The sequence below is a fragment of the Perissodus microlepis genome, chromosome 11 (genome assembly GCF_051167445.1).
Source record: "Perissodus microlepis isolate ML-2025 ecotype Zambia chromosome 11, ASM5116744v1, whole genome shotgun sequence".
NCBI lineage: Eukaryota > Metazoa > Chordata > Actinopteri > Cichliformes > Cichlidae > Perissodus > Perissodus microlepis.
The window spans coordinates 36,187,955-36,209,206 of record NC_140471.1 but is presented as its reverse complement, the minus strand read 5'-3'; the positions used below and the strand labels follow the sequence as shown (position 1 = coordinate 36,209,206).

At 45.6% G+C, this 21,252-nt stretch overlaps 1 protein-coding gene across 2 annotated transcripts; it reads right to left on the bottom strand.

Annotated features, from left to right (window-relative positions):
- Positions 1 to 54: 54 nt before the first annotated feature.
- Positions 55 to 19,312, bottom strand: cmtm6 (CKLF-like MARVEL transmembrane domain containing 6). Of its 2 annotated transcripts, XM_084944556.1 has the most exons (6): positions 19,185 to 19,312; positions 17,292 to 17,412; positions 8,583 to 8,759; positions 3,620 to 3,718; positions 2,287 to 2,473; positions 55 to 2,187 (listed from the first exon to the last, which is right to left on the bottom strand). In XM_084944556.1, exons 2-5 carry the CDS (start codon positions 17,403 to 17,405, stop codon positions 2,312 to 2,314), a joined length of 552 nt encoding a protein of 183 aa, XP_084800682.1. In that variant the 5' UTR covers positions 17,406 to 17,412; positions 19,185 to 19,312; the 3' UTR covers positions 55 to 2,187; positions 2,287 to 2,311. The 2 variants fall into 2 exon arrangements, with proteins under 2 accessions (XP_084800682.1, XP_084800681.1); XM_084944555.1 differs by having other exon boundaries at positions 55 to 2,473.
- Positions 19,313 to 21,252: the final 1,940 nt, after the last annotated feature.

The window sequence follows — 21,252 nt, the reverse complement described above, 5'->3', positions numbered from 1 at the left end:
CAGTCCAAAAAGTTTTTCATGCATGTGGGTGAAAACAGAAACCGAACACGTGTATTTATTGAAAATCTCTTTATCACGTGACAGAAAGAAACTGCAGCAATTTATTACAGACAGTGAAATCCCACACACAGGCTGACAAACAGAGAAACTTATATACAAAACAAACGGGCTCTCTGTCTCGAAGATAAACTTTACTTGGTCCCAAATAGAAATGATTTCAGATTTCCGGATTGTTCGACACACACGGAAGTGTTCCAGTGTACTGTGATTACTAACAAATGTCCTCGTCATCACAGTGTTTTTCATTTTTACAAATGTAGAAAAGTTTGTATAAAAACCCGTCCTTCATTAGTCTCCTGCTTCATGTGCTCTCAAATGTTTCTGAATTTCAGACTTCGCACTGATTTCATTTTCATGGTTAATGTGAGTTTTTATTTCCTGAGACTTTGGAGAAATGGACACAATTTAAAAAACAAAACAAAAAAAGAAAAAAATATGAGACCTCAGAAATAAAGAAAAAAAAACCAAAACACTTTTTATAATTAAACATTTAAAAATATTACATTTGTAGTAAAAAAACAAACAAACATAAACAGATGGTGTTTGCCTTTAAACTGCAGTCCGCTTCATTTTCTGGGCATAAAATTTAGAGTTTGATGTGACTTTAGTGAAGTTTGAGTGGGTGTGTGTGGGGGGACGGATTACTGAACCACGAACACATTTACAACGACAGAGGTGCCCGACAGTACTGGAGAGAAAACCCATCAGCGAGTGACAGACGGGAGGAAAAACTTGCTTCTAACAGGAAGAAAAGGAGAATCCCTGCTCACTCAAAGAGCTCGATTCCTCTTACATTTCAATTTTAAATCATTTGTAGGCACGCAGTATCCTTTTCAAGTTCTCTAATGTTACTCTTTTTAACGATGCTGCCGGCTGCGGAGGCTCCCCCTCCACGACGCCCTCACACACCTGCAGCTACGACAGCTTCAGCCGCCAACAGCAGAGAGCAAAGACGGAAGAAAACCTCAAACAAACGCTTTGATATTCACCCTTTCATTGTTACATTTTAACACATTCACACGTCAGCGATTAGAATCACCAAGAGCCACTATGATTTAAGCTGATGAGCTTGAGCCCAACATCAAGGCCATAATTAGTGATAACAGTTAATAAAAGCATTAAAAGAGATCATTAAAAGATCTGAGCTGATTTTGCTAAATTACCCCCGATATTCATATTTGACCACACGGCATCAAAGATATAAACACAGACAGGAAGTAAAAAAGTATGTTTAAAAAAAAAGGCACAATTTCACTTTTAAAATGATGTCAAGAGTGACACAAAACATTAAAAGACCTGAAAGCTAATGCTCTGTAATGTCCAGCAGGGGGCGACGACTCTGGTAGGAAAACAAAGTCTGTCGCTCGTTTCATGTGAAAGCGTTCAAAAAAAAAAAAAAAAAGCGTTCATCACCAACCAACAGGTGATGTCACAGCAGCTAGGTCCATCTTTTAGATACAGGCTATGGATAAACCTGACTGGTCCACAGGGAGAATTTAAGGGGGACTAAGGCACGTTTGGCAAAGGACCGTATTTCCACAGTGTCCGGATAAAAAACATGAAATGAACTTTAACTCGTCTGCATCAACTAAACGAGCGTTTATGAAACAGCCCCTGGATGGTTGACGAGCAGACGTCTCCCCCTGCTGGACACTCCGAGTCATTTCAACACAAGTAAGGCTGATGCATAATCGACTTTAACACGATCTCAGTCTGGACCTGAGCATCGTGAGGCGTTCAGGGACACAGACGGTACTTCAACAATCAGGAATATTTTCCTTGGTCTGAGGAGGTAAAAGTGTGCAACATTTCATTCAAATTAAAAGTAAGGAGAATATATTTTAATATCAGGATTCTGCTGGAGAGACTCGGACCAATCGGAGGTGCCGACGCCTTCGAAAACACTTCTGTGATTCCTTCTCGTCCATCTGATTATTTCTATGACAACAGGACGATAAAGCAAAGCGTTTATCACAAACTGTGTAAAAATAAATCCTACAATCTAAACTACAGCAGAAGATTTAGTGGTTTGATGGTTTTAGTGTCTCTCGTTTTCGGCGCTCTGCACAGCGACAGGGTGATGATTTCTGAACAGAGCGCCCTCAGCGCTGGGAAAAGAACTACAAACTGGATTTAAAAAGAAAAAAAATGGACGTGAGGTCAGCATTGGAAGCTCCGCCCCTTCACCATCATGTTAGAGGAATATTGGGAAAAGTAATGAGCGACCTCACGCGTATGAGCAGAAAGACGCTTAAGCTGTCTCGTTGGCTTTGAGTCTTTCCTCCTCTGCCGGCGTCTGGATGCCGTTAGTGTGCTCCTGCTTCTTGTCTTTGTTTAGGAAGGGAAGCCCCTTGCTCTTCACTATCAGGCCGAAGTCGATGGAAAACGCCACAGTCGCCAAGAAGCCAAAGACCTGGACGACAGAGAAGAAGAAGAGCGCTGCTGTAGGTGACCTGATAACACACCAGGGCTGCCACGATTGGTCGACTAGTCACGATTACGTCGACTATCAAAATCGTCGACGACTGATTTAATAGTCGACGCGTCGTTTGAAGCTTTGTAAGATCACAAAAGACGCAGGAATAAGTAGTAGGATTTAAGAGTGTAATAACGGACTGAAACAGAAGATGGCAGCACTGCATGTACAAGGATGCCAGCTGCCGTTAAACCCCGAAGAAGAAGAAGCTGTGTCCCAGAATTCATAGCGCGGCCCAGCTCAGTTTCCAACAATGGCGGCAGCTAGTTAGTTTTAATATTACTCTTATTATTCTTTCTGGGTCACAAAATAAACGTTTAACATATTTTCTGGCGAGAATGTAGCTGTGTAAACCTCAAATATCTGCTCAGTTTATCAAGACACCACATATTTTCAAAAGCGCTCCGACGTTTTCGGAGACGTCTGTTACCCACTAGCTCGATAGCTAGCCGGGGCAAGGCTCACTAGAGCCGTGAGAACACCGGACTCCTGGCAAATCGTTTTCAAACCCACCGCCGTCTTTCACTACTCAGGTTAAATATATATAAGTCACTTAGATAACTTAAAAATGTTATTGTTTGGCTTTTTTCAGTATTTTATTTGTTCCTGAGTAAATCGGTTTGGCTGAGATTAAAGTTATAGTTTTTACACAGCTGAATAAACGTCAAGCAGACAGCTGATTATCAGAAGTGTGAGATGCTCGAGAATTTACTCCGGTGTCCTGTTATATTTTAGATAGCAAGGAGTTTATTAAACTTCACCGAAACAATCTGCAAATTTCATTAAAATTTAATAAACTATCATCTTGTCTTTATTTTTAGTTAGCACAAACCTTACACACTTAAAGCTGTAAGCTAATGATAGTTATATAAGAGCAGATGCTGCTGGTGCAATAAGCTGTAGTTTTACGTCCAATGGATGATGATCTGATTAGTCGACTATCAAAATAATCCTTTGTGGCAGCCCTATAACACACACTGTCAGCCAGGAAGGAAAGGAAAGGAGGAGATATAGAAGGAAAGGAAAAGGAAGATTCAGAAGGTAGGAAAGGAGGGTAGTGTGAGTCCGAGGACGTTTTCTCACCACAGCAACGGTCGCCTGAACCAAAGAGCCGCGGTCTGCGGCGAAGACGCAGGAGGAGATGAAGAGCAGCACAGCGATGACCCCGGTGTAAATCAAGTCCTGTAAAAGAGAAGAAGAAGAAGGTGAGACGAGCGCCTCCGACAGTCTCTGAGTCGCCGCCCTCAATCTGACCGGATCAACAAAACAATAAAAGTGGACTTTTCTCAAACTGGAAGTGCTGCAGCGTGACGTAAAACAGCCACACGCTTCATTTTGAGCCTTGAGTCTGGATTTTTTCAGCATGCCAAACCCTCGACTCACCGTTCACGGCCTCACTATACTTAATAATAAAGCTCTGTTTGTAATACTTCACATTAGGGCTGGGCCATATCATACCGTCCACGGTAACACCGGTATGATGTCGGGCAACGATAAGAAAATGAAATATGGCGATAGAATATGGGTAAAACGCGCATGCGCAGTGCCTTTGTTTACATACGCACATGACGGAAAAATCATGGCGGCGACGCAGAATGAGGAGAGCGAAAGCGGATCGTTGAATGAAACAATGAACCTGAACTGGTTTGTAAAAATGCTGCAGCTTCAGTGGTGGAACTGGTTTAGCTTTCGTCCGTCAGATACACAACAAAGCTCTATTTTTGGTAGCGCATGCTAGCGGGCCGTCGTTATTACCCTGTTGTTTGGAAAATACGGCACACTTAAAATCAATCCTTTGATTTTTCTGAAAGTCGACAGAGCCCCTTATAATCCCGTGAGCCTTATGTATGAACTCTGGTTGTGTTTACTGACCTCGAAACGATTTTATGTACACGGCGCTCGAAAATCTGTCAAATGTTTCAGTACGACTTTGCTGAGCTACGAAGCCGCACCGCTTGATGGATTGTCGGAGCATTACGGCTATCGTAGGCGGAGCCTCGCGGAGTGATACGTACTGTGCTTCAACATAATATTACCGTATTGTGTGTGTATAACCTCTTTTTAAGGTTTGTGGATGTTATACATGGTTATGCTGAGGATATGTCGGCCAGTTTCCACTGGAAATGCCTTTTGGTTAAACTGTCAGCAACGAATTTGCATTTGCACTGTTACGTTTTTATATAACTTTAATGCACATAAAAAAAACCTGCTTGTTTAAGTTAAAATACATTGATGGTTTGTTTTGTTTTTTTGCACTAATAAAGTTGTGGAGTTGTAAAGTATTTTGTCTCGTGTCAATTATATCGTCAGTTATATCGTTATCGCAGATTTCCAAATGTACATCGTGATAAATAGTTTTGGTCACATCGCCCTGCTCTACTTCACATGTGACAGATTTTCATGGAGACAATCCTGCTGAACATCCACACTTTGGTTTATGAAAGTCCAAGTTCATAATCAGAGCTACAATCCAACAACAGTCTCGGAATAAACGTGTGTTAAAATGTTTTGCTGCTTTGATCCATCTGAGTTCTACGGTGTTATTTTTGAGCCACTATTCTGAGCGCACGGAAACAAAGTTTGCAGGTGCAAGTGTTGCATTTTGAGGAGAAATTTATTCTGAGTGAAGAAAAGCTGAATTTGAGTGAACAAACTTCATTCCTGCCTGCAAAAAATGTATTTCAGTGTTTGCTATTATCCACACAACAGCAGCCCGTCTCGCTCAGTTTTTGCTCGCGCTCTCAACATTTCTGCCCGTGCGCGCTCAACTCTTTCTCTACACCGTTATATTTGTGCCACAAAACCAGCCAATCACAGACTTGGATGCAAAAAAATCTGATTGGCTGTTCTGGTCTCCAATCAGCTCGAAATGACAAAATGCAATATCCCAGAATGCATTTCATCCAAAACTCAAAGGAGGCAGTGGCGGAGGAACACAGAGGGGCGGAGTTTGAAATATTTCTCTTTCTGGGTCACAAAATAAACTTTTAAGATATTTTCATGTGAGAATGTTTCTGTGGAAACTTCAAATATCTGCTCGATTCATCAAGACATCACATATTTGCATAAGTGCTCTGACGTTTTCGGAGATGCCTGATTGGAGACCAAAACAGCCAATCAGATTTTTTTGCATCCAAGTCTGTGATTGGCTGGTTTTGTGGCACAAATATAACGGTGTAGAGAAAGAGTTGAGCGCGCACGGGCAGAAATGTTGAGAGCGCGAGCAAAAACTGAGCGAGACGGGCTGCTGTTGTGTGGATAATAGCAAACACTGAAATACATTTTTTGCAGGCAGGAATGAAGTTTGTTCACTCAAATTCAGCTTTTCTTCACTCAGAATAAATTTCTCCTCAAAATGCAACACTTGCACCTGCAAACTTTGTTTCCATGAGCTCAGAATAGTGGCTCAAAAATAACAACACAGTTCTAACACTGCGGACTCTGACTGGAGGCTACAAGTGCAGTTCAGTCTGCAGACTGTAGGTGGCAGCATCACACAGTTATATGACAGCTGCTTTTACTGGTTTTCAGCCACAGTGTGTGTGTGTGTGCGTGTGTGTGTGCGTGTGTGTGTGTGTGTGCGTGTGTGTGTGTGTGTGTGTGTGTGAGGAAAAGCAGCTTTTTACAGTCCAAGAATCTTCATCGATTCTCTTTGATTGTTTCCAGCCTCACAGTTTCACTCTGGGACGTCTTTAAAGTTGCAGCTGCGATAAAACCAAGTTCAGACTTCAGACTTTGTGTGACTTGTTGCGGGTGTGAGGCGTGTCTGCAGACACGGTGCGGTGCACGCTTTGAGTTTGGGGCCGTACCTCGTTTTAATTCATCGTTTAGCGGGAACGAGTAAGTCCATCGTTCTGAGGCTAACGAGGCTCGACCGCTCGTACTCGTATTTAAACACGCCACAGCTGGCGGGCACTCGCTGTGGTACCGGAGTGAAAGGTGATGTTCACAAACGTTCCCGATCACTGAGATTCAAACTCGTCCAACACACAGTAGATGCGTCTGTGGAGCGACCGTGACAATCTTACATTACCTCGTTCTCACGTCGTCACAATCGCTGCCTGACAGCAGGGCGACGCCGTCAGCCTTTTAGGCCTGAGTGCTAAACAGGAAGCCGACGCTGATGGCGAGGCGGTGGCTAAAATGCTTGCGTTAAGATGTGAAGCCTGAAACCTTTGGGTGACATCATGGCGGCTGCGCCAGAGTCCAGTTCAAGTTCAGCCTCAGCGCTTCTCTCATATCGACTGTTTTTTCTCTGTTCTTTTGTTCAGTTTCATTTAAACTACAAAGACCACACAGAGAAAACAGACACTCGGACCGCCATTACAGTTCTTCCTCCCTCTAAGACAACTTTCTCCTGATTGGCTGCCCCTCATAAGCAGCAGGAATAAAACAGGTGGGAACAGGTCACCTCTGATCACTGACTGTGGAAGCGTGGGCTTCAAATGCCTCTCGTCAAGCTTCGCTGTGACAACGTGCTCTTATTGTGAAAGTTCAGCTGCTGCTGTTCCTGTCTGGTGTTTCTTTGCGGGCAGACTCGTCATGTTGAGGTTTCTCTTTAACGCTACGATGAGGAAGAACTCTGTGGCTCGTCAGCCGTCTGAGCAGACACTGCTGTTATGAGAGCACCGCGGTCGGTGTCCTGTTCCTCTTTTCATTTCAGGCAGGTTTCCCAAAATAAAAGTGTTTCCACACACCAAGGTGGAGCTGAGGCCTCCGGTGGAAAGAGAGCGCCGCTGAAAATCAGTGCAGCGGAAAGGCTCGGCCTTCAGCTTCCGGTTTCCTGTCCGCGCTCACCTGCACGACTTTGAAACTTTTCCTCTGAAAAGCAGAGGAAGCAGCGTCTCTGGCAGCAGAGATAAGGCTGACACCAAAACAATGAAGCTGCTCCACCATTTCTCAAAGATCGGCCTTTAAACGGCTGCAGATACCAGCCGTGAACTCACGCCAACTTTACTGGACCAAACTCTTGATGCTCTGACCCCTCCCCCTCGTCGCAGCCAATCCCACGATTTCCTGGTTCAAAGTTCAGAGCAGGTTTTTTCATGTGGACGTGAAAATGAGGGAACGCTTTAATTACTTTAATCTGAAGTTATTTATGAGCATCTTTATTTAGGTGGCTCATTTCCACGTGAATGATTTAACAGGGAGGTTTCGTTTGACTGGCCACCTTTAAATCTCTATGAAAAACAAATAAGGTGGGGGCGGCCTGGTTTGCGCTCAGCCAATCAGAGAGGCAGAGGGCGAGGGCTCGATTGAAGCTGGAACCTTCATTAGCTTTGAGAACAGCTGTCGAACTCGCAGCTCCACATGCAAACATTTTCCACCCTGCTGAGTCTGAATTTGCAAAAAGAAAATCGCCCGCTTCTCGTTTTCGAGTTTCACTGCACCCACGCTGTAAGATGAAAGACTGTGAGCGGGAAACATCATCTGGAAGTGTCATCAGGGAGAGACTAAAATAAACCGTCTGTTTTCATTTTGGTGCGAGACGACAGCGAAGCTCACAGGAGGAGAGCCGGGACAAACGGCACCGCCACGCATCCTCCTCAGACAGAAAGCACGCTGCGCTGTCCGTGCGCTGATGCTGCAGCTCAGCGAACCAATGCAAAGACAGTTTTTCTAGTCAAGTAAAGGTTAAAAATAGTAACAAGTTCCTCATCTGTCCAGAAATTCAAAACGATGCAAAATTAAATGTGTAAACTGAAGTCAAAGGACTGGATTATGAATAACACGGACCACGAGCATCATGTGTGGCTGGGTCAATGCCAGCTCAGCACTCTCTGGACGGCTCATGAACGAGTGCTGGGCCGACTCCGGTCACTTTGAACATGTATGTAGTGACCTGCTCCTCTAATGACTGCCGGTCGGGTCGTTATTGTAGTTTGAAGTGGGCTTGAACAAAGACCATCAAAGATCAAACTGTGCTCTGAAAGAGGAAGTGACTCTAAATAAAGCCGGACATGAACTCTGTTCAGATTCAGAAGCTCAGTGACCTTTCTCACGCGAGCGGAGAAGAGTGACTGAAACACGATCTCCAGGTTCTTACCACAGTGGGCCAGGCCTTGATGTGAATTTTTTCATGCAGCTTAGTAGAAAGGAGGACGAGCAGCAGCAGGGTGAAGAGGAAGGCCGTGCAGCTGACGAACTCAAAGAAGTAGAGAGGAGAGCAGGAGAAGCAGCTGTCCACCGTCTCCTCCAGGACGAAGGCAATGAAGGACAGCACCTGAGGGAGAAACAGGAAGTAGCACAGGTGAGCACAGAATAGAAATACAAGTCAGGGTGGCTCCTGGGACCACTCCTGTTGGCTTCATACGTCAAACGGTCGGCGTGTTAAAGCGAGATGTTCTCCTAAAGCAGAGACCGACCTGTGAACACTACTGTGAATCTGTCACGGCCTGCGAAACCACGGCCGCCCACTTACTCAGGACAGCGCTGTGCAGAGATTCTCGTGATGCGTCTTTTACCAGTTGAATAAAAATATCATCTATGGACCTGCAGGTTCATCAGGTTAAACCTGAGTCTTACAATAAAACGTGTAGTTTCAGTGGACCGGCCCACTCAGGATCACAGTGGGCTGCAGTTTGACATGACAACAATAATGATTATTCTCATATTTTGTCAGACATTTCGATGATTATGAAGAAATAATTGCATAAAATGTTATTTTGTTTCACTTTTCCCACTGAAAGCTTCTTCAGCAGCTCACTTATTCACCAGGCGCCAAAAACGCTCCGCGTGTTTGTTTTGTTCTGCATGTCTGCTCCCGGCATCGAACGCTGCAACTACGACACACGGGCAGAAACTGACCCGACAGTCACCACTTCCTCTTCCTGCAGGAAACTGAGACCTCCAGCCTCTGTCAGCTGCTGCCCCGTGTATTCGTCCTCTTGTCTGAGACGACGCCAGCTAATTTGATGAAATGTGACGTCTCTTTCCAGTCTGAGCGGCTGCTGGCAGTTTCAGGCCGGCGTGACAACACAAAGGCGCCGGCTCTGCTGCATTTCATTAGAAGTTGTGGTCGAACCGCTCCGACCGCTCAGATCTGTGTGGGCGGCAACAACAGCGACTGCTCCACACCAGCAGCCATCGCAGGGACGCCCTGAGCACATCTGAACCACCACAGCGGCGAGACCACGAGATCCGTCACCCAGCAGGAGTCGATAGGAGCGCTTCGCCCCTCAGACCCCCCCGAGTTTGGGGACCTGAAAGAGCAGGCAGTACGAGCCTGGGGAGGGGAGGGGGGGATGTTTGGACTACAAACATGGAGGAACTTGTGGTTGAGCTCTTCCAGGCTCCAAACACTCGACTTTGTTTTTACAAAGAAATACTCGTGTTGTGAATGTAAACTGACCTTTAAATGACTCAGAGAGCAGCGCAGTGCAGGAGGAGCTTCCTGTAACCGCTGAAGGAGGAAGTCAGGACCACACCAACTCTCTGACCACTTATCAGGACAGAAACCTTAAGAAATGACACTAGTGTGCTCTGATTGGTCCAGATGTAAGCGCACGATGATGTGTCGAATGCACTCTCGAGAAAGTCCAAGCCTGCCAGATTTCCTCCGTCTGAAACGTTCGAGGAGCGTGTCAGAGCTGCACACCTCCTTCCTGCAGGTGACGCCGTCCCGTCGGCTTCTTCACACCACGACCTCCGGGTTCGTAGGCGAGTGTGGAGCAGCTGGGACGAGACGGCAGCTTCGGGCCTGCAGAGCCCTCCCTCTGAGCTCACGGTGGTTGGAAGGTGGGACATGAGATGACTGAGAGCACGTCTACGTTCCAACGCTCACCCGTGGTCATGAGGTCGTTAGTAAAAGAATAAAATCACGAGTAAAGCTGAGCATAAAGACAGAGCTGAGAGTAGAGTCGTCGCTCGTCCAGACCCAGGAGATCGTCACGCCGACAGATAAGCACCAGGATCCAAAGTCGGGATCATCAGGAACCAGGAGGAACAAACCAGCGTCTGTGCACGTGCGCAGGGATACTTTCCTCTCGCCGTCGCGTGTTTGTCCTCGTGGTTAAACCGAACGCCAGCCTCTGTCTCCGTTAGAGCGGCGAGTTTAACTGGAGGAATATTCCATGTTAAAGTGAGCCTCGGGTTATAAAAAGGCTTTGTGCTTTTCTTCAGACAGACAAACCCAGAACCACAGAGCTAACAGCAGACCGCCTGACGTCAGCGGGCCGAGAGCGGCGCCGATACTTTTATCCTTCAGTCAGAAACACCGACATGACTCATTCTCCTTCAGTAATCTGATTACATGTTCTGTACCACCAGAACATTTTTAGGGACGCATATTTCTTCGTTCTAGGAGCAGAAAACGTGAAACGTGAGAATCTGAGTGACTTTTGAGTGTTTCTGTGTTTGTGCCCGTCATTAACACCCTGCATCTGCTGAGTGATCTGCTCTCACTTCCCTCTCTATAGGGAACTATACGAACATAAATATGCAAAGATTGAATTCCAGCATCGCTGTCATCAGTCAGGCTGCCGCCACCGTGCTGTTAACATTAATCTCCAAGTCCAAGCAGAAGCACAGCGAGTGGGTGCAGCGTGGAAATCAAAAACCTTCTCGTGCACCTCTGCTGTGTTTATGTCTGTAGAAGACCGTGTGTCAGTCACCGGCGCTGGATCTCCTCCATCGTGTCCAAGCTGGTTTACTTTAGGCAACACAAAGAGGCGAATCTGCAGAACAGGGCGGGCGAAAACGCTCTCGCCCTGGGGCGGTAATGTGGAACTCCACGCTGACAGCTTCGTCTCACCTTCGATGTACAACCTCAAAAATAAATCTGAGGTCTTAGGGTTGGAAACTCGCATGAAATTGAGGTCACCTGGAACAGAAAGTCGAAGTTTGCTCTGATTCGAGGCCTGCGGTGAAACCGTTTGTTTTCCAGTGAGCTGCACTCACTGAATGTGATGCACACAGAGTCCTTTTGTTCCACAAAGATCCTGAAATATGACAGAAACTGCTCAGGTCACTGTGATGGTCCCTCCTGTTACGCTTTAACGGGTTCAAATGTGAAGCAGCTGTCAGTGTCTTTGCTCGTTTCAATCAGAGCTTTACGCTCCACTAAGCTTCACTACAACGAGTCCAGATCCTCTCAGTGTCTCAGACGTGTTTTGTTCTTTATGGTCCTCTTTCACGAACGCTTTAAACAGCGCTGCAGTAACTGCATCGACACCCGGCTGCGCCTCTGCGGTCGCTCGTGTGAAAAACAGCAGCTCTTCTGTTCCTTTCATCTTGCTGTAAAAGCAGACGTCTGATGGTGTTGCAGTAATGAAAACACTGAAAGTTACAAACGCGTCACTCATGAAACGCTGGGTTTTAGAAACCTGACGGATGTACACAGGCCAGCGTGCACACCCTGAAATCACCCCGAAAGACTTCCTGTTCAGCACGGACAGGTGAGACGTGACCCGGCGCCAATCAGCTGACTGGGGTTAAACTCACACCACAGGAAGTCACAGTGGGAATCCCGCACGAGTCTACAGTGAAGCTGCTGTTAAAAACTCACCGGGACTTCCTGTCTGCTTCACAATAAACTTATTTAGCACTGAGACACTGGAAAGCTTTTATTGTGAAAGCACCTGGAGAGGCAGGGATTGAAGCTGGACAACAGCAAACACGCTGCTTTAACCTTCAGACGACCAGGAGGCGCACGTGTGTGTTTGTTGGCGATTCTCAACTTTCATAGGTTATTATATTTTTCTAACATGATTAAAACAAAGACAACAAGCAGCAACGTGAGGAGGATCTAAACGATTTATAGGATTTATGCAAAAACTGATTAAGGTCAGATTGTTCGAATCTCTCACAGCTGAAGGGAACAGAAACGCAGCGTCCTCTGCCTGCAGTGACCTACATCCACCCAAACGCTCAGCTGTTGTAACTACACCTCTGTGGATGAACAGGCTGGAGGCAGACGGCACATGCATGTGGTGACTGGGGTTAAGTGTAACGCAATGCTACATACTGGTTTTCAAACCTGTAGTTATGAGGGGCAGCCAATCAGAAGTTTAGATGGACAGAGGCTGAGTATGGACATAAACATGGATTATTTTGAGCTGTGACTCATGCAAAGCTGCTCTGGTGGAGCCCACATGGAAAAACATTAACCTGGGCCTCCTTCAGTCTGTGGCTTTCAGAGTTTCAGTTTATTTTGCAGGAAGGTTTCACAAAGATCTGACCGCACATCCTCTTTCTGCCCAGCACCCACCCGCGCCAGCTCCATCCAGACTCCCGGGGCCGGATGCAGGCGTCGTCCTCCCACCGAACACCTCACTGAGCTGTTGCAACAGCAGCTCTGAGATCTGCTAACGACAGCCAAACTGACCGCTCCGCAATACTTTCACTTCCCGTTCTGCAGCTTCCTGAAGAGCTGCTGGATGAGGAAGATCCAGTCACAGAGAGGTCACACACAAACACACCGACTGGTTCCCTCGCACCACGGAGCACGGCTAACCAATCCATCCCGCTCCTCACCGTCCGGCTGCTAATGCGCATTCATCTGTCCTGAAAGCAGTCCCCAACAAACGAACCTCCACTTCCTGTTTTGCTGTTAAATTCTGCTCATGAAAGAGACGATGAGGTTTGTGATGTAGAAGCCGCCGAGCCCGGAGCCGAGAGCCACAGACTGGATGTGTGAGTGTGGATTCACACTTCAGCTAAGACAGAACCTCCACATTAAAAGCACCAAAGCGACCTCATCCCCGTCTCCTGTAACCAGGAAGTCACAGACTCGTTTGGTCATCATTGCACCTGCACACGTGTGGTACATACAGCGGCCTGTTGACACGCGCTTCCTCATGCCCCTGCAGACACCGCGGCACGTTCCTCGACTGGCTGCTGGAGGTCAGAGGTCAGATGCAGAGAGAGCGCTGCACCAGAGTGAGTGGTCCTGAACAGATCGCAGACGTGTCTCCAAACATTCGCTAACTGCTCTCAGTGAAACTGTCGGTAACTTTTGCCATATCGCTGCACAAAAGCAACAGATATACATTTTTCCCTAGCAACCAGTGGTTGCCATGCAGCTCTGAGAGCAATAAAAACGTCCTCACTCCGGTGCACACAGGTAAACGCATTCACACAGGTGGTAAACTCATGAATGTGTTTACCACCTGTGTGAGTACAACGCCAGGTGGAATAGTCTCCGCCCCCTGCTGATGGGAGAAAATGGACAGAAACATGAGTGTGCTTTTGTTTTGCTGTGTTTGAATATCTGCTTGATTCACTGATGCAGCGACACTTTGAAAAGGTCAGCTTAAAAGCAGCTGACACAGATTTCGCTTCTTGTTTTTGGAACCGTGGTGTGACACTCACAGATGTCAGCACGTTTCACGCCGCGAGTGTTTCCGTGCAGTTGTTCGGTGCGTGGCGGTAACACGGTTTATCTAAGAGCGTCTGACTTCAGCAGCAGGTTTTGTGTTGCTGTCGGCTGAGACTAGGGCTGGGCCATATCATACCGTCCACGGTAACACCGGTATGATGTCGGGCAACGATAAGAAAATGAAATATGGCGATAGAATATGGGTAAAACGCGCATGCGCAGTGCCTTTGTTTACATACGCACATGGCGGAAAAATCATGGCGGCGACGCAGAATGAGAAGAGCGAAAGCGGATCGTTGAATGAAACGATGAACCTGAACTGGTTTGTAAAAATGCTGCAGCTTCACTGGTGGAACTGGTTTAGCTTTCGTCCGTCAGATACACAACAAAGCACTATTTTTGGTAGCGCATGCTAGCGGGCCGTCGTTATCACCGTGTTGTTTGGAAAATACGGCACACTTAAAATCAATCCTTTGATTTTTCTGAAAGTCGACAGAGCCCCTTATAATCCCGTGAGCCTTATGTATGAATTCTGGTTGTGTTTACTGACCTCGAAACGATTTTATGTACACGGCGCTCGAAAATCTGTCAAATGTTTTAGTATGACTTTGCTGAGCTACGAAGCCGCACCGCTTGATGGATTGTCGGAGCATTACGGCTATCGTAGGCGGAGCCTCGCGGAGTGATACGTACTGTGCTTCAACATAATGTTACCGTGTTGTGTGTGTTTAACCTCTTTTTAAGGTTTGTGGATGTTATACATGGTTATGCTGAGGATACGTCGGCCAGTTTCCACTGGAAATGCCTTTTGGTTAAACTGTCAGCAAGGAATTTGCATTTGCACTGTTACATTTTTATATAACTTTAATGCAGATAAAAACAGCTGCTTGTTTAAGTGAAAATACATTGATGGTTTTTTGCACTAATAAAGTTGTGGAGTCGTAAAGTATTTTGTCTCGTGTCAATTATATCGTCAGTTATATCGTTATCGCAGATTTCCAAATGTACATCGTGATAAATATTTCGGTCACATCGCCCTGCTCTGGCTCAGACGACTCTTCGTCTGTAAAGAGCGCGCAGCCAAACTGTTAAAGAGGCGGCAACACCAGGGTTTTCAGATCCAGCTTCATGTCCCACAGTGTTGTTGTGGTAATATCACCGCTGTGTACATCATTACATACATGTACACAGGCGCACGCGTAACTCTGCTCTGCAAATGTTTGGTTTCTGAAGTACTTCGTACCAAATAGACGAGCAAATAATCAGCAACTCTTGTTGTTGGCTGTTAGTCTGCTCGTCTCCCAGGACGGTGGGGGTGCTGCCGTCCACCACCGGCTGCTGGAATACGTGTGACTGAAGAGATGTCAAAAACCACCACAACATGAACTGGATCAGAGGGGGAAACACGGGACAGGATGTGCTGGGCGAGTTAGTTAGCAGCAACTGAACTTTCAGAATAAGAGCGAGGGGATCCCTCATGAAACAAGACTACGCTGATGACAGATCCTTCCTTTGGAGTTATTAAACACGAGCAGGTCAGCACTTCGTGAGGTCAAAATAAGACACATCAGCTCTGTTCAGGCCTCCGTTAAACATCTGGTTCCAGCTGCAAAGCCCGTTTTAAACAGATCTGCAGGAGAGTGGAGCAGCTTCTTGTCTGATTACTGGCAGTGGACTGTCAACGCACCGCAAACTGCGGAGGCATTTCCTGTGCTGAGCAGCCTGAAGGGAGGCCGTGTGAGGAGCGTGCTGCACATCCTAAACAAACTGAGGTGAAAGCACAAGTCCACCTGGTTTAATCCTGAAAGCAGTGCTCAGGTGCGCAGAGTTGTTTTGGTCTCGGTCCAGGAGGATTTGTCCACAGCGATGATATTATTGTTTGTTACCTTCATCACTCCTCGCCTATTTTAGCATGTTTGTCTGCCGGGACATTACAGCATCACCTCACCTGCATGGATCCAACTCAGCTGTACAAATGCTCACAGAGTTACAAGTCTTTTTTAAAAGCAGCAAAAAAGTCGTCATCATCGTTAACAGACCGGTGACGAGTGCAGACTGTGCAATTCAGAACCAGTTCTGGATTCCTGTCACCATTTCTCACGCTCACAGTGTTTCCTGTCAGTCAGCTGATGGTCGTAAGCCTGCAGAGACTCGCCGAGGATCGACTCTGCAGCCGGTCGCTTTCGGTTTTTGGGGGGTTTCCACAGTAACGACCCTGAAATGAGCTGAAACTAGAACAGATCCTGTCAGCTACACAGCTGGGCTTGGCCACCAAGACATCACTCGTCGCTTCAGGTTGTTTTATACGGTCCAGCCTGCAGATGGTCAGTGGTCACTTTTCTCTGGGCTGTACTGTTATGATCTGCAGAGCTGAGGCCCCGCAGGCGCGCCTCAGTGTTTGCATGTGCGTTTCTCCACTGCTACTCCTTCTGTAGCTCTGACATGTAAAGAGCTGAACTCTGTTTCACCAACACTGAGCTGCAGGAGAACCTGAGTGTTTGACTCTGACTGAGGATCACTGCACATGTGCATAATTCATGGAAGTCACAGAGCAGCAGCAGCAGCCGCTGCATTGTTTTCCTGCACAGTGGACGGTTACAGAAACATCAGACCCACAGCAGAGAGTCAGAGGTGAGGGAGCAGAGACAGAGTCTTTTAAGACATCTGAGGCAAAGTTTCAGCAACATGTCAAACACAGTTTCAGCACCTAAATAATGAATCTTTCCTCTCTGAAGCATCAGAAACCTGCTCTTCTGTCACAGCTTTCAGACTGAGCTACTGTTCACCACACCGGACAGGAAACTGGGCACCTCTCCACAGGAAGGGCCCGGCGTCGGCCCGTCTTCCTGCAGGGGCGCGATCCTCGCTGTTAAAGGAAGTTTAAAGAGCGCGTGCAGGTCGGGCCAGAGCCTAAGAGCGAGCAACAAATATCTGAAACTTATTCTGAAGGACGATTTAATCATTTACCAACATTAATGTTTAAATAATCCCAATCTCGATAATTCTTATTCCAACTAAATATCATTGATTTAAAATAAAAACAACTTTTAATTATTTAATTTTAAATCTGAGGAAGGTCGTGATTTTTTTTAACTGAATATTTTACTTGAACAGTTTTAATTGAAGGTCTGCAGACGTGCAGCACACAGAGGACACTGATGATGGCAGTGTCAGCTCACAGAGCAGCTCAGTGTAATCCAAACAAGTAAAGGAGTGAAAAAAATGAAGCTTAATTTCAGCAGACTCAGACTTTTACGACACACCTGCAAACACACGTTTAAGTTTTGGCCGTTTCAGTTTCAGCCAATGAGCTGAGACGATGAGGAAACCCTGAAGGTTTCACACAGTTTGTGTGTTTGCAGGTGTGAGTGAATGCTAAACGAAAGCATCTCATTGGCTAATGAAGAGTCACATGAGTCTGAGCATCTTTGAACTCACCACTTCAACGACTTTTAGGATAAAGCGGTTTCTGTCCAGGTGGGCCGAAGGGATCAGGCAGAAGCTCTTTCCGGGGTTTGGGGTCGTGGTGGGAGTATAAACTGCTTCAGCCATGATGGAGCTGAGAGAGAGAACAGAGACGCGTCAGATCACGAACACCACACACTCATGGTTTCTGCTCTAAGAGGGACAAAAACCTGCAGTGCTAATATTTCAGAGCCATAAATGTCACTCGAATCTCACACCAGAGGCCGGCAGCACGAGGCAGGACCTGCGGCTCAGAGGAAACTTCAGGCTTACCTGGACTGTCAGGTAAACCTGAAAGGATAACCGCAAAGATACATCACCATGGCAACATATGCTGCTGCCTCAACCTGCTTCATTCAGCGGAGTCGGTAAGTTCCAGCTCAGCAGGTTTCATACATAAAAAATTCCTTCAGCACAAAAACTGCTAAAGAATCCAGACGTGGCACTTTTAAACACACTTCAAGTGCTCAGCATCAGTTACCATGGTGATGGTGAAAAGAGGACTGAGAACTGTGGCTTTAAGCTCGCTAACCCGTTAACCTCGCTTCGGATTTGCAGGCCTCGGATCTGCCAGCTCTCAGGACAGCAGCGTTATTAAAGCTCGTCCCACCATCAGACTTCATCTCTGCAGCAGCCTCAAAGTTCACAAAGGAGGAGAACCGGAAACCACATCAACACACAGTCCGCCTGTTCAGGGGGTCAGGGGTCAAAGCTCACTGAATCCTGTTTTACGTCACATTCAACGGGAGACCAAGTCATTTTATAATATCTCAAATGCTCGCCCACTTCCACAGGAACCACGTGACCACCTTTAAAATCCCACCAACAACCTTTATTCATCTGTTTAATAATAATAATAATAATAGTGATAATAACACCCAGCTGCACCTACACAGCAGGTGGGATTACAGGTTTTTAAAACGCTGAATGAACGTGAAGTTAAAGCTGCTGAGCAGAAAACTAAAGCAGTGATTTGGATTTAAGGACAGATGTAATGTATTTATGTCCAACGATGGGAAATCCCTGTTTCAGAGCAGCCGAAACATTAAAGTCCACCTTAAAAAACAAACAGTGAAAGAAAAAAAGCTCAGGTCTAAATATGGCGTCAGGCTCGTTTGTCTTCATAAACAGCAATAAGGTCGGCATGACGTCACGCAGTACAAATGAAGTGAAAAGCGCTAAAAGGTCGCTGAATGTATTTCTGCACGCGTCCGTCTGCACTTCAGCCTCCGTGGAGCTTCTCCGTGGAGCTTCTCCGTGGAGCTGCGGGGACATTTCAGATCAATTTCTCATTTTCACACTAGTGAAAGCGAAAGTGATCGGGGCAGGTGAGCACAGCTCAGGTGTGATAAGAGCAGTTTATGAAGCCATTAGCCAGTCGGCCATGTTTGAACCACAACACTGAACTGTAATGAGAAATGCTGATAATGAGCGAGTTTGCGATTACAGACAGCTACAGGTCCGGTTAAAGAGTGTCCCGACAAACTGAACACACTGCACGCCCCTACTCTGCAGATTATTCGGTGATAAACCAACTTTTTAAGCCTACACGGCCCGCGATCAAATACACGATAAAGACGAAGAGGCTGCTGCCGAAATGAAGAGCGGCTCGGTCACTAAATATCTGAAGATCCTGCGATGATTTTAATTCAGCGCTTTTCTCCAGAAACGACCCTGGAAATTAAAAATGACCTAATTCTGAAAGAAGTCTGGCGTGCGTCGCACTTCCTCGTGAAACGGACGCGCTGTGGGCTTCGTATCGACTTTTGATGGTGGCCTGAAATCTGCGTAACGTAACCACTAAAACAGGAAGTGAGGATAAAGTTTGAAGTCGATAAAAACGCGAATGTTCAGAAACAAACTCACCGTTCAGTTTTCTGCCGCTGACGACGAAGATAAAGTTTCCAGCTGTAAAGTTCAGACTCAACTCGAAGCCCTCTTCCTCTCTAATATTACTCAAACTTCCGCATTCTGCCCTGCCGTGCCTAACACACCGGGAAGATTTTCAAAGTAAAGGTGCTCAACGCTAGTAACAAGGAAAGAGTTTCAAATAACCAAAATAAGACAGAAAGGCGTGAAAAGGTGACACAATACGTGAAAAGAAACAAGAATGAAATGAATCTTTAAAAAAGGTGACAATAAAAGGAAATAAAGTCAAATCAGAGAAAAGTTACAAAATAAAACACAAAGTGATCAAAACCAGAGTGACAACAATTCAGAAAAAGGAAATAAAGTTAAAAAAGAGGAAAAATTGAAACAAAATAAGATATCAAGTATAAATAAATAAGGTGATAACAAGACAATATTAAGACATGAAGAGGCAAAAATAAGAAAAAAAGACTAAGACAGTGTCTGCGACAAGGAAGAAAAACAATGGACTCGAACAAGAAACATGTTACCAAAACACAAAGTGACCAAAAACAGATCAACTGGACCAAAACAGCATTCAGCACAATAATAATACTAATACTAATAGGTTCAATAAACTTGCTTTTAATAACTGTAAACCATCTCTACCATCAACTGTGGAAGGTGTGTCTGGGGCAGATAACATTGCAGCGTTATGGAGACAGCATTACAGTGCGTTGTTTAACTGTATAAAAAGTGAACCATATGAGGACAATTCTGACATGAGTAATGACACAATAAGTGTAAGGACACATGAAGTATATGAAGCCATTCATAGGTTATCTGATAATAAAGATTCTGGTTTGAATCACATCACTGCAGAATATTTAAAACATGCTGGTTTAAGTCTAGCTCCTCTTCTAGCACTCTGCTTCACTGGGTTTATGATTCATGGCATATTACCAGACTCAATGCTGTGTATTTTACTGGTACCAGTTATGAAGGACAAAGCTGCAAAAGTGAGCTGTTTGGATAATTACAGGCCGATTGCACTAGGCAGTATTTTATCTAAGGTGTTAGAAAGAATCTTGTTTGATAGAGTTAGTGTGTTCATCTCTTCTCCGGATAATCAGTTTGGCTTCAAACCAAAGCACGGCACTGACATGTGCATATGTGCACTCAAGGAAATAGTCAGTTTGTACAGGGCTAAAAATTCATCTGTCCTCATGTGTTTCATTGATGCCTCTAAGGCTTCTGATCGAGTGAACCACAGAAAACTTTTTGATAAACTGCAGACACGGGGAGTTCCTCAGTACATGGTGAGGGTTCTCTCTTACTGGTACGCTCATCAGAACATGCAGGTTAAATGGGGAAGCAGTATTTCTGCCCCCTTTGGTGTCAGCAATGGTGTCAGACAGGGTGGGATTTTGTCTCCAATTTTATTTAATCTATATGTTGATGATCTGTCCATACAGTAAAACATTGATAAATCATCTCATGTATGCAGATGACCTGATTGTTTTTAGTCCAAGCAGTGCTGGGTTAATGTCTGTACTGAATATGGTGTGCAATATGACATAAAGTACGATTCTGTATAAAGTGCTGTTTTGATATGTAGAACCAAGCAGGATAAACAGCTAAATTTCCCTGTGTTTAAACTGGCCCCAAAACTCTTGAAGTTCATAAAAAGGTGAAATACCTCGGTCACTTTATTACTGAGCAAATGAATGATGATGATGACATACAGACAGCGGTGTAAGCTCTATGTGCAGGCAAATGCTACTGCACGCAAATTCAGCTTTTGTTCACTTCCAGTTAAAGTGGCTTTGTTTAAAGCGTATTGCACACCGCTATATACTGCCCCCTTGTGGTCATCCTACAAACAATGTAGCATGCAGAAGCTGCATGTTGCATATAATGATGCGATGAGAATTCTTTGCAGGAGACCTAGAGGGGGTAGTGCCAGCCAGATGTTTGTAGCTGTGGGTGTTTGGACTTTTAAAGCACTTTGAAGAAAGTTAATGTTCACTTTTAGAGAACGACTGGATGGCTCTAGTAACAGTGTCATTTTAGCGCTCACAGATCC